This window comes from Sylvia atricapilla, chromosome 2, assembly GCF_009819655.1.
Source record: "Sylvia atricapilla isolate bSylAtr1 chromosome 2, bSylAtr1.pri, whole genome shotgun sequence".
NCBI classification, from domain to species: Eukaryota; Metazoa; Chordata; class Aves; order Passeriformes; family Sylviidae; genus Sylvia; species Sylvia atricapilla.
In genome coordinates this window covers 26,489,058-26,504,317 of record NC_089141.1, presented here as the reverse complement: position 1 = coordinate 26,504,317, position 15,260 = coordinate 26,489,058, and the positions used below count along the sequence as shown (strand labels likewise).

Here is a 15,260-nt window from a genome sequence, read left to right as displayed (position 1 = left end):
TTCTGAGATGGTTCCATCTCTCTGATCAACCATTGCCAGCAATGAGGACTTCAAACTTCTGAATTAAGCTGAAGAGAACAGACATGTCTTCACCTTTTTTCACCTGCCCTCAAGCTTTATTTTTTTTCAAATTTTATTGAGTTAGAAAAGAAATAAAGCTTGATCTTTCTTCCAAAATACTACCTTCTCTTGATTTAGGGAAGGAATATTACCTGACTTGTTTTAGAGGTATTTTCTGCTCTGGAAGGTCCTATACCACTCAGAAACATCCTTCCATTGACATGATCAGGGAACTGGTAGAGATGGCATGTACTGAAAGACTGAGTTTGTTCAGCTTGAAAAGGAGGAATCTAAGAGGATTCTAAGTTAAATCTAAGGGATTTAACTGCTGTATTGACATGCCTAAATTTCCAGTTGGGCTTTTTCCTAGCATGTGGGTCAGCACTGGAACAAGTGTCCCAACAGACTGTCCCTAGATCTTTTGATAACTTTCCTGAAGCTCTGAAGTTAGCCCCACTGTCAGCAGTAGATTGGACAGAGACATCTTCTTTCAGCCTAAGTTTTTATACGAGTTTAAGAAATGATGAGGAGGATATAGAGCTCTTGGGAGATTTCATATGGAATCCTGCACTCAGCTCTGGCACCTTCAGTTTTGTGTATCAAGCAAAGCATTATTGGATTGCTGGACTAGTAAACAAGGATCTTATCTCTTGTTTCTCTCAGTGACTCATAAGAACATGGTAGGTTATTTTGCATTAGAAAAACTAGTCAGGAAGACAGCTCCAGAGAATACCTGTAACACAAGAGAGGTCACCTTTTCTCTGAGTCAGCATCATTTTAGAGCTGCTGTCCTGCAGTTAAAACTTTATTTCATATAGAAAAAAAAAAAAAAAAAGTTTCCTGAGCTCCCTTCTTCATGAGATTGGTTGTTGCCTTCCCCGGTTTTAGAATGTGGCATCACACAGTCAAGTTATTTTTGCCTCCCTTGAAGCCATCTGGGGTTTCAGATCAGGTAATCTAATGATAGTTTTGGAACAGAAAAGCAGCTGCCATAGGCCACTGCAGAACAGGAAACACTTTGCTGGTAGGTAAAGCAATCCTTATATGAAGTCCATAAGTTGCTTTCTGTGGTGAGAAATATTCTGTTGTTAAAAACACAGACCAAAAAACCATAAAACACCTGGTTTATCCAGCAAATATTTAATATTCATAGAATCTCACTGATGTCAATGAGCTTATGCACACTGTACTCAGCAGAAACCACCCCATCCTTCAAGGAAGTCTTCTTCCCTGCAACCTTCCCACAAAAGAGAGTACACAAGTAGATTGTGGCAGTCTTATGATATCAACATTTCAAACCATAACATGTTTGCTGTCATGAGATTCCCTGATATGATTAAGGCTTCATCCCGTTATAAGATTTGTATGAACCAGAACATCCACAAAGGCATCCCCCAAGCTGCCAGTGGTACAATCAAGCAGCATGGTGGCTTTCAGAAGTGCTGATGAGGAAGGTTACATGCTTTGCGTGTTTGAAAAGCCTTTGGGACATCATCAAAAGCTTCGGCTATGATTCGCTGTGTCTGGAAATTGATATGCTAATGGTGCCTCAGTTAGCAGGACAGCAATACCTAGGGCCTGTCCTGCTTTATTATCCCCTTGATCCAGTCCACATAGTTGAGGATCTTGGTGTAGAAGCCGTAGCCTGTGGCACAGCCGATTCCCCAAGAAACAATGCCCGTAGCCACCCAGCGACCACTTTCCCTGTCCAGCACCGTGAAGACGCTCCCACTATCCCCCTGGCAGGTGTCCTGCTTGCCTTTGAGGAAGCCAGCACAGAACATGTTCTCAGAGAAAACCATAGAGATGCCTTTCTTATTACTGTCTAGCCAACTCTGACACTTCTCTCGAGCAACTGCTGGTAGGCTCACGTACTTCAACTCGCTTGAGATGCGGTTTTTATCCACACCAAAGCCGCTCACGTAGCCCATGTGCCCGTGCGTGTAGAAGGAGGTGTTGGTAACATCTGGGAGACAGATGGGCAGCACTGTAGGGCCCAGAGTCACTGGGTTTTTCAGCTCCAGCAGAGCAATGTCCCCGTTGAAGTTGTGCTCATCTTTTGGGTTGAAATCTGGATGGACAAAGATCCTACGAACAGGGTGGTTACCCATCCTGTGGAGCTCGTCTACGTTGGTGTGGCCGAGGAAAATGTCAGCCTCCTCTGCCAGCTGCTCCAGGCTCACATTATTCCGTACTCCTCCTTTGGGGAAGATGGTGTGGGCAGCGGTCAGGATCCAGCGATCGCCCAGGAGGGCACCACCTCCTCGTCCATTGATGCCAGTCAGAGCCTGCCAAGGAAAGTTGCCTCTCCCTGCTGATTTGCCACCCAAGATCCGCTGGACTTCAATGATGGGATGGACTGGCTTCCCACACACTGTAGAGAAACACAAGAACTTGACATCCTCTGTTGTTCTGGCTTTTCTCTCCCTTTCCTCACCACCGCTCTTTGATTTCACTTTATTTTTGCTTTATGGATAGTTTTCCCTTTTCCCTCATAGATATCATTATGCTCACTCTCCTTCCTGCACGTTGTCCCAGTTTTGTACGGATTGTAAGCATGAGTCAGAAAATACCAGACAATGTCAGAGTTTTTACTGACCTGGCAAGCAGGATGGAATTCTCTTCTGGCCATCTTCATCCAGCCAGGTTCCCTCCGGAGAACAGGTGAATCTGTCTGTAGGATGAGAGGGAAAGGAATGAGACCCTGGCCTGAAGGCATGGGGTGGGAGAATAGAATAGAATAGAATAGAATAGAATAGAATAGAATAGAATAGAATAGAATAGAATAGAATAGAATAGAATCTTTTCAAGAGGTTCCTCAGCCCTTCTATCCCAAAGCACTCTTTCCTGGAAAAAGCTGCCTGTGGTAGGGTGTGGAATGTTTCCATCTGTACATCTTGAAGCACCTCAGTTCCAGGGGAGCAATAAAATTCAGGCACTATAGAAGAAAAGGTTGAAGGGCCATCTGTGTGAAGTCTTATCTTCACCAAGTCCACAGGTGTACAGAACACTGTTTGACCTTATTTAGCCCAAAGAAAGGAGAGAAGTAGTAAAAGCATGGATTTTTAGATTCAAGCTTCTGGTGTCAGTAGTTTGCAGAGAGTAGGACAAGGTGGTTTGTCCCAGAAATGGGAACCAGGTGAGTCAGCTACTGTACATACTCAGTATCTATTTCTGAGCCTAAGCTGCAGGTCAGCTAAACTCACATGTCACCTCTCAACAGAAACTCCACTACCTCCAACACTCTTGCTTTTCTAAGAAAGTTTGTGCTGGGGACTAAAAATAATTTTTATACCATTTGCCTTAACACTGAAGTAAATGCTTCTAAGAAAGCGTTTGCTGTTCTCTTTCAAAATTGACTAAATTATGATGACTCCCCATCATAATTTGACTGCAGCTGATATTTGCCTGCTCCTGATTTTTCCTTTGATGAGACTTATCTCTGACTCTATATGAAAAAGTTAAATTCAGATGCAAGAATAATCAAATTGAACATTAGTACCAACTTAAAGAACTCTTTAGTAGCATGTCACCTCTCTCCAGCATGCAGCACAACCCTGTGCCCATGCTGGTAACTGTATCCATAAACTGATTCAGATTAAAAATGTTCTTTTTTCTTGTGGAGGCTAAATGAGCAGCCAAGGCAAGGAAATCATTAACTCGTTATGCTGTTCTTGGAATCAAAGGTCCTGCATCATCAAATAATGTCTCAGGTGTAAAAAGAAGGCATGTGAATGGTTTGAATGAGGACTTATTTTTTCTGAGCTGCTGCATTAAAATAGATTTTTCTGCAAGTGTGTTGTTTACCTCTTAGATATCTCTGCAGCTGAACAACATTGCAAAGAGTTAAAAGCGTTACACTGGAGTGGAGTGTGTGTTTATTTATTTGCCTTTGTAGCAACTTGGACTGATTCAGTGAGTTTTATGAATTTTGGTGACTCCCAGACACCACGCTTCAAATTTCAGTGAAAGAATGAAATCCACTAGAAAAGAATGAAATCCACTAGAAAAGAATGAACCACAACTACAGCTGAGAGAACAAGGCCTTCCTCAGAAGTTAAGGGGAACATGGAAGAGGGATGTGATGGGCTCTGGGAATGAATCAGGGTGGGAATAAGTGGAGACAAGAAGACTCCAGATGTATGCTGCAGGGTCAAGAAAAGACTGGAGAGTCTTCCCAGGAGGAAAGCATGAGCCTTAAGCCTGGGGAGAAGAGACAATTCCAACCGGGAACACGAGAGGGTTTTCCAGGCCCTTTGGTGTCTGTGTGCGGTCAGGACTCACCACCTCCTGTTCCGGTGACGATGTGGTAATAGGGCTCATTGCACCGGTATGAGATCACTGACTGGTACTCATTGTTTGCAGATTCGTTAATGTAGCTGAACACACCATTGGCCAGGTTTTTAGGGCTGCCACAGTTCACAACTACAACAAAGGAAAAAAAAAATACATAAATCAAAGACAGACTGACTGCAAGTGGGGGCACTGGGGCCACGATGTGAAGGACCTGTTAGGACAGTGGGCAAAGAGAGGTTGTCCCAAAATAGATCCCAGACTGGGATATTTTGCTTTTAATCATTGCAACATCACAGTAATTCTTGAGTGATATTTTATGCATTTTTGTAAGGGAGGAAAAACATCTGAATTTTTGCAAGCAGAAAAATGTGAATCAATGGTGGACTTCCACAGGTCCTTCCAGACAGTACATCCATGAGGCTATGGCATGGACAAAGCGAGTCAGAGAGGCTGAATTTCCCACATTCCTGGAGAAGGAAAGCCACAGCAGGGGCCGTTATTCCCATTCTTGGATTACTCACTTTCACACCGCGGCATGGGTTGATGCCATGTGCCATCAGCCTGGCAGACAGCCGTGAAGGACACCAGCTTTTGGTCACCCTGCATGGGAGAGAAAAACTCCTGTTGGTTGTACAGAGCCTTTAATTCCTTCCCCACATTAAAATATTATTCTGTGTGCCCATCTTTTCACTGCTGTTCAATATTTGCCCCTCTGTTTGAGTTGCTGTCTCCTCCTGCCTTCCCCCCATCCTGTATTTGCCACAGGCTACACATTCTTCATAGCAGGCCAAGACACCAGCAGCCAGTAACTATAAAACCATGACAAGTCAGATGTGCTACCCAGCCCTGGCAATAGGATGGCAAGGGAGGCAGGTACCATCTTCTGCTTTCATCTTCTGATTCCATATCCTTCCAAAGAGGTGTCCTTGTTTACCAACTTTTCCTGGGATCTTTGTCTTTACTCTTCTACCAGGTTTTCATGAAAGAGTAAGGGCATAAGGAAGAGAGCTAGGAAAAGAGAAACTACTGGAAGAAAGCTGAGAAAAGCAAAGAAGGAACAGAAATTACAAGAGGTTGCCATGAGTGAAATCTCCGAAGGAAGTTTAATGGAAATGTGGAAGACACAAACTGAAGACAAAACGTAATATGGCTGAAGGGAATGGAGAAGGGATCTCACCTTCATCAGGTTGTACCCAGTCTTGCAGCTGACAACAAAATAGTCCTGAAATCGATACACAGGCTGCAGGTCTCTGATGATGGTAAACTGATCCCGTGGGACAGGCTGTGGGCACCGTATTTCTGTTAGAGAGTGGGACAGATTAAGCTGGGGTTAGCAAACAGTATCAGCAGCTGTAGAGCCTCTGGGGGAGAAGTTTCTTACTCTCTGAGGTGTAGTGGATCTTCCAGCCACGGCTGAACCCTGACTCATCGGTGAAGAAGAGTATGTCCACCTCATTGCTGTTGGTTTCAATGATGCCAGGTGGTTCCCTGCCACAGAATTCACCAATCTGTCTCCCTCGTGCTTGGATCTGATGAGGAAAATATGTATCTCAGGGACAGAGACACACATGCCTCTCTGCCTCAGTATGCCTGTTTCAATCCAGACCAAGTTTAACCAGAGTGCCTGTGGTGGTGAATAGGGCTGGTGGTCTGACCCACCTTTGCAGATGCCTTCACTGACAGATGAGAACAATGGACTGACCTACCACAACTCAGCTTCTCCCTTATCTGGGGATCAGAGCCATCAACCCCTGAGATAAAATCAAAGGGAAATTGAACTGGAAGAGGGATGGGGTTTCTTTTCTTCACTCACAGCAGCCTATGACCCAGAGCCTCTGACCTCAGGACAGTGATAATTAAATGCACAGAGGCTCAATCCTTCATGCTGGGGCATTCTGCTTGTACTGATTCCATACTTCTCATCTGAACAGTGGTGTCCCCATGGTTCCTGTCCAGGTCCAGCAGCAGGGTTGGGAGGAGAGTTTGCTGATCTCAGTACCTTGAGCTGGTCATAAGGACAGCGGACTTGCTGGTGATCATCGATCTCAAAGGGTTCCAAGAACTTGAGGGAGATAGACAGGCCGTTCTGCAGACGGATGCTGTAGTTACACCGGAGGTATTCGGGATAGGGCTGAGGGTATTCGGGGCTGCTCAGGTACCCAGACGCCTCTGTGAACAACTCACTGCTGCACTCCACTGGTGAAGAGGAAGAAAGGAGAGGTCACATCGTGGGGCTGTGCCTGCCTTCTGCAGCCCCGTCCTTTGCTTCCTAAGTCACTTCTCCCACCTTTCCTGCATGAAGGGCTCCTTCTCGGGGACCCTCTGATCTTTTAATATTTCTCTTTACCTTTGCAGGAGTGGCGGTCACTCTGAAGCTGGTAGCCAATCCGGCAAGAACAGAAGTAGCCACCCACATAGTTGTGACAGAAGTGCTGGCACTGAGGCCTTTCATCGTTCTCGGCAGCATTGTTAGGGTCACATTCATCCAGATCTGAAGACACAGCAAGTGAAGGGAGAAAAAAGGAAAGTGTTAAACCTCCCTGCCCTACACTAACAGTACTTATAGATCCATATCCTTACCTAAAGCTTCTCTTTATTTGCCTGGCAAGGAGGGAATTGGTTAGAGCCACACAGGCTTTTCCTCCTGCATGCTGAGGGTATTTCCTACTCACCCACAGCTTTGTAATATGCCAGGAAGCCTCTGTAGGGAATCACTGTGCCATTGTCTTCATTGGAGAAATCAGAGTGAAATTCTAGGTGCATCTTGTTCCCCTTAGATACAAACTCCTTTCTTCCTGGGTAATTGCCTGTGGTTGACCCAAGCCGGCCACAATATCGGCCCAAATCCTTCTTGTCTGCTTTGATCTGTCAAAGTTAAGGCGAAATCAGGGTAGCCTCATAAGACTGAGTCTGCTCCACACACTGATATCACCCAACCATGAGTTGTCAGTGCTTGCTCCTCCCATTTCTATCTTTAACTCCTTCCCTTTCCTTTGTGGGAAGCATCAGAGGAGGCCTGGTGGATAAAGAGCCCCTGCACGTGGTGGCCACTGGATTGCCATCTCCAGGCACCCCTTGGCCAGGGGTCTATGCACATACCTTAACATAGTCATAGAAGCAGGACTCAGACGGCTCCAGGTCAAAGTATTTGAAGGTCAGCTTCACCACGTAGCCTTTTGGGACCCGGAGATCCCAGCTGCTGATGTTATTGTTGGGATATGGCTTGGGATAATTGGGGGATCTGATCTCCCCAAAAAGGGGAGAACCTCTTGGGACCGGGCTGGAACCGATCACTCCAAAAAAGAGGAAGGCCCATGGGAGACAGGGAATATACCTGTGAACAGAAGAAATAAACTATTACATTGCATAAAATTAGGTCATTCAAAATCAGGGGAGACTTCACAACTGACTTGTGACCTGACTAAAGGAATGCAAACACAGGAGGCCTAGTTGCAGGGCCAGCTCGTGGCTTGGATCACTCAGGAACAAGAAGCGCAGCTGAAATGAAGACACCAGCACTAACAAGGTTCCAGCTAGCCATTGTAGTAGCCTCTACAGAGAAATTTATCAATCCAGGAAGCAGTGTGAATAAGCATGGGTGAATACCCTGAGTAAGGTCTGTATGCTCCCAGAAGTTGTAGAGCTGATTCCTACAGAACCAGGAGCAGTTTGGTCCCCCTTGACCCTGGGCCAGCTGGGTGGTTTGGGTTATCGCTAGTTTAGGATCCTTGGGCAGGATCTGAAGATCTCAAGCTCGGTTTGCTGTGGAGCAGCCCTGCTAGTGTCTCCTGGGCAGCCCTCTCCCCAGTCACGCTTCCATCTCTGTCCTCCAAAAGCTGGTGCTCCTTTTTGTCTCATTCTGCCCATCTCCCCTCTTGCCCTCTGTGTTCCTCCGAAACAAGCTCACTGCCCAGAGCAGCAGCTTAGCCCAGTTGTGTTATTCTCCTGCCTGGAAGCGCCTAACCCCCACGGCCCCCTTCCCTCCGCCGAGGCTGTGCCCCTCCCCAGAGCCCCGACTCACATCTCCGTGCGCTCGCCCCTGCCCGTGCAGCCCGGCGGAGCTCGGAGCGGGAGCCGGGACGGGGCGGGACGGGGGAGGAGGAGGAGGAGGGAGCGAGGGAGGCAGCAGAGGGGAATAGAAAGCCGGACTGCGAGCAGCCTGGCTCCGGACCAGGTCCCGACGCCGCCTCTGCTGCCCTCTGCTGCCGAGCGCCCCGGCCCCGCTCCGCCAACACGGACCCCGGGGATGCTCCGAGGGTGTCCCGGCCCGGCCACGAAGAGCCCAGCTCCCTCCTCTGGCCCAGGAGGCTGGAAAACGATTGCCAGAAACCTCTCCGAGAGCTTAGTCCGCAATCCAGAAGCTGTTCCGAGTTTGTTCCCACCGAAAATGTCCTCCTAGGATGTCCCCCCTCACCCAATCCCCTTGGGCTGTTTTCTGGTAGAGAAAGATGAGAAAATTTACAGTCTTCACAAATTAATTCAAACTTTTAAAAATCAAGTTGTCAAAAAGATAAGTTTTCTCAGTTCTGACCTGCTGAAGAGCATTTCTGATATTTTTGCGGGGGGAGGAATGGGAACTGCGATCATCGTCAAGAAAAGCAAGAAGATTCAGACACTTGAGTTATAAAGAGATATTAAGAAAAATGAAAACGTCTACAGAATTAAAGGCATTCTGAGAACAAATCCCTTTTCAAGGACCCCTCTTGATGTTTCTTCTGCAAGCATTTTTAGGAGAACCAAGATAGATAGATAAGGCCCTCTATTTAATGGGAAAATGAAAAAATACAGCAACTTTAAAACCCCTTTCAGGCTTTTAACAATACAGTGCCCAAGACATATATTTGTGTCCCCAACTTTATGAAGTTTAAAATTTCTTGGCTTTCAGGCTTTGGTTTAAGAGATAAAACACCATGTTACTATTTTTCCTTAGAATTATGAGTGGCTTCAGAGAGATTAGGAAGGGTCTTGCATTGAAATCAGAGGAAGTAATTGACAGCCACAATAACATGTTGAATGAAGATGAAAATAGTGTTGAAAAGAATGAAGGAAGTATCTCTGGGATATTTATGGAAGTGTGCTAGAGAACCTGCTCATCAAACATCTTTGAAATCTGAAAAAGATCACATATACATCTAACTAATGCAACTGTAATAGCACCATATGGCCCCACATATCGGATTTAAGATTAAAGAGGGGGACATCATCCCAGTATTTCCTGATGTCCAAGTATGTCTTCCGCATGATGAACACACTTAGGCAGGCTCACTGCTGTGCTGTGCCATGCTGTGCCACCTGGAAAATAGCTGGGAAGTACTGGAAACTGCTCTTGGAGAGATCTGTTATGAGCAGGTCACTGGTGGGAAGTGCTCCTGGGCAAAGCACGCATAGACAGACGGCCCTGGGGATCATTTGTAAGGAAGTGGATAATTTCGCCGTGTCCTTGACAAGCAATCTCCTATCCAAGGGGCACTTTCTGGGAATGTCCCACACACCTTCAATGCACATCATCTCCCGTGTCTCCATTTCCTTCTCCCGTCCCGACAACATCATCTGGGATAACAGGAGAGTACTTCAGCTGGTGAAGCAGGCGTGGTTAGCTGGGGACACATCCTACCTGAGCAGCCCACCTCTAACACCTACCCCAGAGACGCGCCTGACTGGGACAGCACAGCTGCATCCTCAGTCCTGCTCCAGGGCTCCCACTGGTGGCGTTCCCCTTCAGACGCTCTGCGAAATCCTTTTCTCAGTGTTAGGCTGGAGCCAAGAAATACCATGGTACCAGTTTTTCCTTGGAAGGACATATGTGCCCATCCTTGCTTAGGGGCAGAATTCCTGTAGGACCACGGAACACAAGTAGGACCACAGAATGCCAAAACTAGCACTTGTTTGCTGCCTGCTGGCCTCAGCTGTATCACAAGTGGCCTGGACAATAAATGCATACAATATCAGAGCAAAGTAAAAAAACCTTGCAGATCTTCAGCACAGTCAAAGATGCCAACATCCTCTCATGGAGCAAGAACACTGCTTGGAATACAGTGTCTTGCAGGAGGTCACTGGAAAGAAATCTGTTCTACAAACTCAGGAACTGTGAAAATATCCCCTGGCATGCAGACTAGATCCTCTCATCCAGACAGAAGAAGGAGCTGGATACTATATTCTCCAGCCTGAGTCAAGCAGGAGAGAGAAGTACCTCGGTTTGGCCTCCTGCAGCTGCACCACCTACCCTACAGCACAGCAGGGCTGCAGACCCAGGCTCACTTATAAACACTGAGGTGCTTTCCCAGGGCACTCTACCTTCAGCCCCCTTGGTCTGACTGCCACAGTACCCAAAGGCTTGGTTTGAGCCTTCTGAGGACCCTGCCATTGGGCTTGGCCTTCACACAGTCAGGCCGGTGCTGTCAGGGGCTCAGCACTCTTTCGGACAAATCATGGCGCTTCTGCAGCTCTGGCTGAAGGGAGAAGATAATCAAGACCAAAAGAAGGTTCAGGACTCTAAGAGCGGGTCGTTCCCCTGGTATGAGATAGTGAGCCAGCAGCATCTTGGCAGCCTGTTTCTGTGTCTTCTAAATCAAGGAGTAAAACCAAGTTAATACCCTGAGGGGTACACAGTTCTGCAGCACTAGCCACTCACCAGTATCACACCTTCTCCCACTTGTGTCCTCCCAATACCACAACTTTCCCCTGCTTTACAGTGGCATCCTCACTTCCCATAGCCTCCTGTCTCAGCAATGTAGTGCTGTTGGGTAAAGTCACCATCTGTCTCAGGCATCACACCTATAGCATGATTATGAAAGAAAATACTGAATTATTAACTCTGGTAGTTACTACCTGAAGCCCTAGAATATGTTACAGTACTATTCCCTATGATTATCATTAGCGTGGACCACATCAAGTGAAAATGGTTCTTATCCATGATTCTGGCACCATCAGATGCTTCCTGAAGAAGAGAGGCTGTCATGAATATATGATGGCTGGCAATGAGTCAGAAGCAGTCTACTTGGCCTATCACCTCGCAGGCTTACAGGAAAATTATGTGGATGGCTTGCAGGCCAGTGGAAGAGTCTGGCTAATCACCTGGAGGCAATAGTGTCTGCCATCCAAGCAGAATGTAGGCTCAGAAGAGGACCTTGTGGTGCAGAGCCTGAAATGAGCTGATTAGTTGTTGATCACACAGTCTGGAAGATACCAGCCTGGACGTGGTGAGGTGGGCTTGGTGCTGGGCATCAGAAGCAGCTCAGAGGGAGTTCTCGTGGCATGGAAGAGTGTGAAGAGGGCAACAGTGGAGCCAGCTCCAGCTGCTGACTGCCTTTTGCAACTTCATGATACAGCAAAGATCATGTAGAGGTTCTGTATGGTAAAAGGAGAGGTGGGCTGAGGAGGTCTGCACACAGCAGACACGCTGGGTGGCCTGGCTCTGACTGCTCACTGGGTTTGATTGTGGCACTCCAATTGTGGATTGTGGATACTGACAGGGTGCTGCTGCCTCATATATCCTCAGATACAATCATCAAGAGTCAGAGGTTGACAATATAGGCACAGCTGTAGCTCCCCAACCCTTTGCTTATCACATGTTCTGAAGTAATGGTTTTCTTACGGAACTCATCTTTGCAGTTCCCTGAAAAGAAGCTCTCCAGAAAACACTATTTTTAAATGAGCTGCTGGTAGAAAAAAACCTGCACTTTTTCAGCTTATAAAGGGCTTATATTTTAAAAATCTGCCAATCTCTTGGTTCTCTGTGGCATCAGTAGCTGCACATTATTGTGTACCCTGCCCTTCAACCTTTTTGGGGGGGGCAACCACAAGCATTTTTCAGAAATCACTGCCTTTGGACTTGTGCCCATCTCATCAGGTGTCATAATTAAAGAACACCTCTCTTAAGTGATACAGGTCTGGCTTTTCAGGGCACCTCACTTCCTGTGGTCCTGCCCCTTGGTCTCTGATTGCAGATAGTTGTGAACCAGCGGAGCTATCATGGTTGTGAGGAGACCCTGCCAAGAATGCCAGAAGGAGTGTTGGGGCTTGAGGTAGTGGCTGTGGTTTCTTACCCCAGGAAGAGGTCCTGACCCTTCCTCACCCATGGGACCTTCTCAGGAATGCAGTGAACACGGGGCTGATTACTCCAGCCCTCACACTTCACACCCTCACATGAGAATCCTAGACTCTGAAGGACAAGTTCTGTTTCCTACTCATCCTACTTGAGGATCCCAAGAAACTGTGGCCGCCTCATCCCTGGAAGTGCTCAAGGTCAGGTTGCATGAGGCTTTAAGCAACTTGATCTAAGTGAAATGCCACAGAGTCACTTAGGTTGGAAAAGACCTCCAAGATCATCAAATCCAACCTCTGACTGATCATCTACGTTTTCAACAAGACCACGGCAGTAAGTGCCACATCCAATCATTTTGTGAACACCTCTGGGGATGGTGACTCCACACACCTCCCTGGGTAGTCCACTTCAATGTTTGACAATGACTCCTCTGAAGAAATTCTTCTTGAATTCCATGACGGGGGGGTGGGGGGGGGGGGAAGGAAAAGGGAGACCTTGAACAAAATTATTTTTAACATCCTTACAACCCAAACCATTCCATGATTCTATGACCCCACGATCCTGGGAAGAAAGCAGCATCCCCAGAGGACCAGGGAAGACGGCAGGTGGTGGCTGCAGAAGGAGGAGCAGCCTGAGCTACCCTTGCCCACTCGGGCACCGCCTCCCCCATCCCCGGAGGGCATCGCGGGCTCCAGCCGCGGTGGGGGCGGCAGGAGGAGCGCGGGAGCTGCGGGGCCCCGCCGTGGGGCAGCCCCCGCCCCGCTCCTCCCCGCCCGCTCTTATTCTGAAAGGAGCCTCGGCGCAGCCGGCGGCCCAGCGCCCTCCCCGGCCCGGCCCATCCCATCCCATCCCATCCCGCCTCCCGCTCCCCGCCGGCCCGGCCCAGCCGTGACCCCCGGCCGCCGCTGGGCAGTGGGCGAGGCTCAAGAAAACACGCTGCTACGGGGGGGCTCGGCTCGCTCGGGTCTTGTTTCTTTTTCTTTCTCGCACTGGGGAGCACGGGTCCCGTCCGGGCATCTCTGCTGGGAGTGCTCACTTCACCTTCTGGAAAACCTGGACGCAGACCTCGTCTTCAGCAGTCATGCGCTGGGAAAAGGGGGCCAAAAGAGGAGTTTAGGTTGGATCCCCTCCTGTCTCTCCCCAGCCCTCCCGCTGCTGGCTGGAGCCTGGAAGGCCACACGCTGACGCACTGCCGACCCTCCCAAAGCCCCTGCGGGTCTGGCTGCGGGCAGGGAAAGGACATCGCCTTTGTTCGGCTGTTTAACTTTTGAGTTTAACTTTTAAACCCTGGAGGCGGATGTTTGTGTGAAGCGGTGCCTGCCCCCGCAGAGCCGGGGATGAAGTCTGAGAGAAGGTGGAAGGAAACGGGCTCAGAGCCACCAGCACCCACACTCTGTCCCCCCAACTTGCTGTGATTGGGATTTTGCAAGCTGCACTGGACCCCTCCTCACCAGATGCAGCTGGTCCCCCTCCAGCCAGTGCCTCCAGCCTCGGTTCCTCTTCTCTCCGAGCTGCTCACACACTAGCTGATCCCCCTCCCAGGAGACGGTTGTCTGAAAGGAAGGAGAGGGGAAGACGTGGTCCTGAGACAAGTGGATGGGAGTATGCATGCTTCCAGCGATGACACTGGCCAAGTTCCTCTCCGACACAATTTCAAATGCAGTCCCTGATCTCGTGTCTCTTTAGTGGTTCCTTGGGACAGATGGTCTTTGTGGGAGGTGAATGACCCTCTGGCTTCCAAGTGCAACAACAGAGTTCTGCCAAGTGGCCTGACATTCTATCTTTTCAGGGCTTTGCTCCAGAGGATAATATCCTCTGGATCCCAGAGAACTGGTTTCTGCCTCTTTGCTGCTCATTCTCTTTGCAGCAAGTGATTTACTCACAGAACCACTTACTCCTGGACCTGCAGGGACATGCCAGCTCTGGGCTTGGCTCTCACCTGGTTATCGAGTCAAAATCTAAGCAAGTCCCTGAACTCTTCAGCACACCCCAGTCCCCTGTGAAACTGCACTGCTTGGGTTTCTCACCTGGCACTTGCGTCCATCCACGGGTCCCAGGTCTTCCTCAAACTGGACTCCCAGGTCAAAATCCATAACATAGTCCCGCAGGGAGGTGATAGTGCGGATGACCATGTGATCTCCCGTGTGGATAATCTCTTTGTCCGGCTTCAGTAGGCAGACCAGCTTTCGCAGGACCACGTTGATATCTAGAGGAGGAGAGAGAGGAGAGTGTGGACATCTGGGTCCCTTCTCCAGTAGAGCATCAGCCTTTTAACCACAACATCACCCACAGTACCCCCTTTCCTCTACTACTACAGCGCAGAAATGATGGTAGGAGAGAGAAGAACTAGAGAGTTCCCAATTCCCTTTCTCTTCCCCCTTGCCGACTCTTAACATTTTGGAGACACAGAACGGAACTAAAGGGCAGGGAGGGAGCGTGATAGTGAGGGCAGCGTTACCTAAAGCCCGCAGGTAATTGTCCATGTTCTCTTGGGAGACGAAGCGGTAATAGCCGGTGAGGTTGGGAGGCATCCCGGGGCAGAGGGAAGCGGCGGACGGCGCGCAGAAAAGAGCTCAAGCAGGCGGGCAGGCGCGGAGCTGGGAGCGGGCTGGCTCGCCGGGCGGGCCGCTCGCTGTCCCGCGGTGCGGGGAGCGCTGCGGGGCGGCCCGATGCCCGCGCCCCCCGCCGCAGTAAGAGTCCCCGCGCCGCGGGGCGCGGAAAGGGCCGGGACGGCCCCTGCTCCAGCATCTCCGCCTCGGCTGGGCAGGACCTAGGAACGGCGGGTCACCTCCTCACCCTCCGTCCTCCTCGGGGGCTGCTGGTGTTAAACTCTGGACTTCCAACCAGCGGCAAGGAATCC

The 15,260-nt window shown here is 49.0% G+C and overlaps 2 protein-coding genes across 2 annotated transcripts; both read right to left on the bottom strand.

Moving 5' to 3' along the window:
* Positions 1-1,181: 1,181 nt before the first annotated feature.
* C1R (complement C1r) lies at positions 1,182-8,439 on the bottom strand. The gene is made up of 11 exons (XM_066341098.1): positions 8,378-8,439; positions 7,456-7,690; positions 7,029-7,221; positions 6,704-6,847; positions 6,356-6,552; positions 5,738-5,885; positions 5,534-5,655; positions 4,878-4,956; positions 4,345-4,485; positions 2,660-2,734; positions 1,182-2,434 (listed from the first exon to the last, which is right to left on the bottom strand). Coding segments are annotated over exons 1-11 (2,139 nt in total). The 5' UTR covers positions 8,380-8,439; the 3' UTR covers positions 1,182-1,631.
* A 4,912-nt stretch (positions 8,440-13,351) lies between these two features.
* Positions 13,352-15,039, bottom strand: RBP5 (retinol binding protein 5). The gene is made up of 4 exons (XM_066339011.1): positions 14,859-15,039; positions 14,428-14,606; positions 13,852-13,953; positions 13,352-13,486 (listed from the first exon to the last, which is right to left on the bottom strand). The coding sequence occupies exons 1-4, from the start codon at positions 14,929-14,931 to the stop codon at positions 13,433-13,435; spliced, it is 408 nt and encodes a 135-aa protein (XP_066195108.1). The 5' UTR covers positions 14,932-15,039; the 3' UTR covers positions 13,352-13,432.
* Positions 15,040-15,260: the final 221 nt, after the last annotated feature.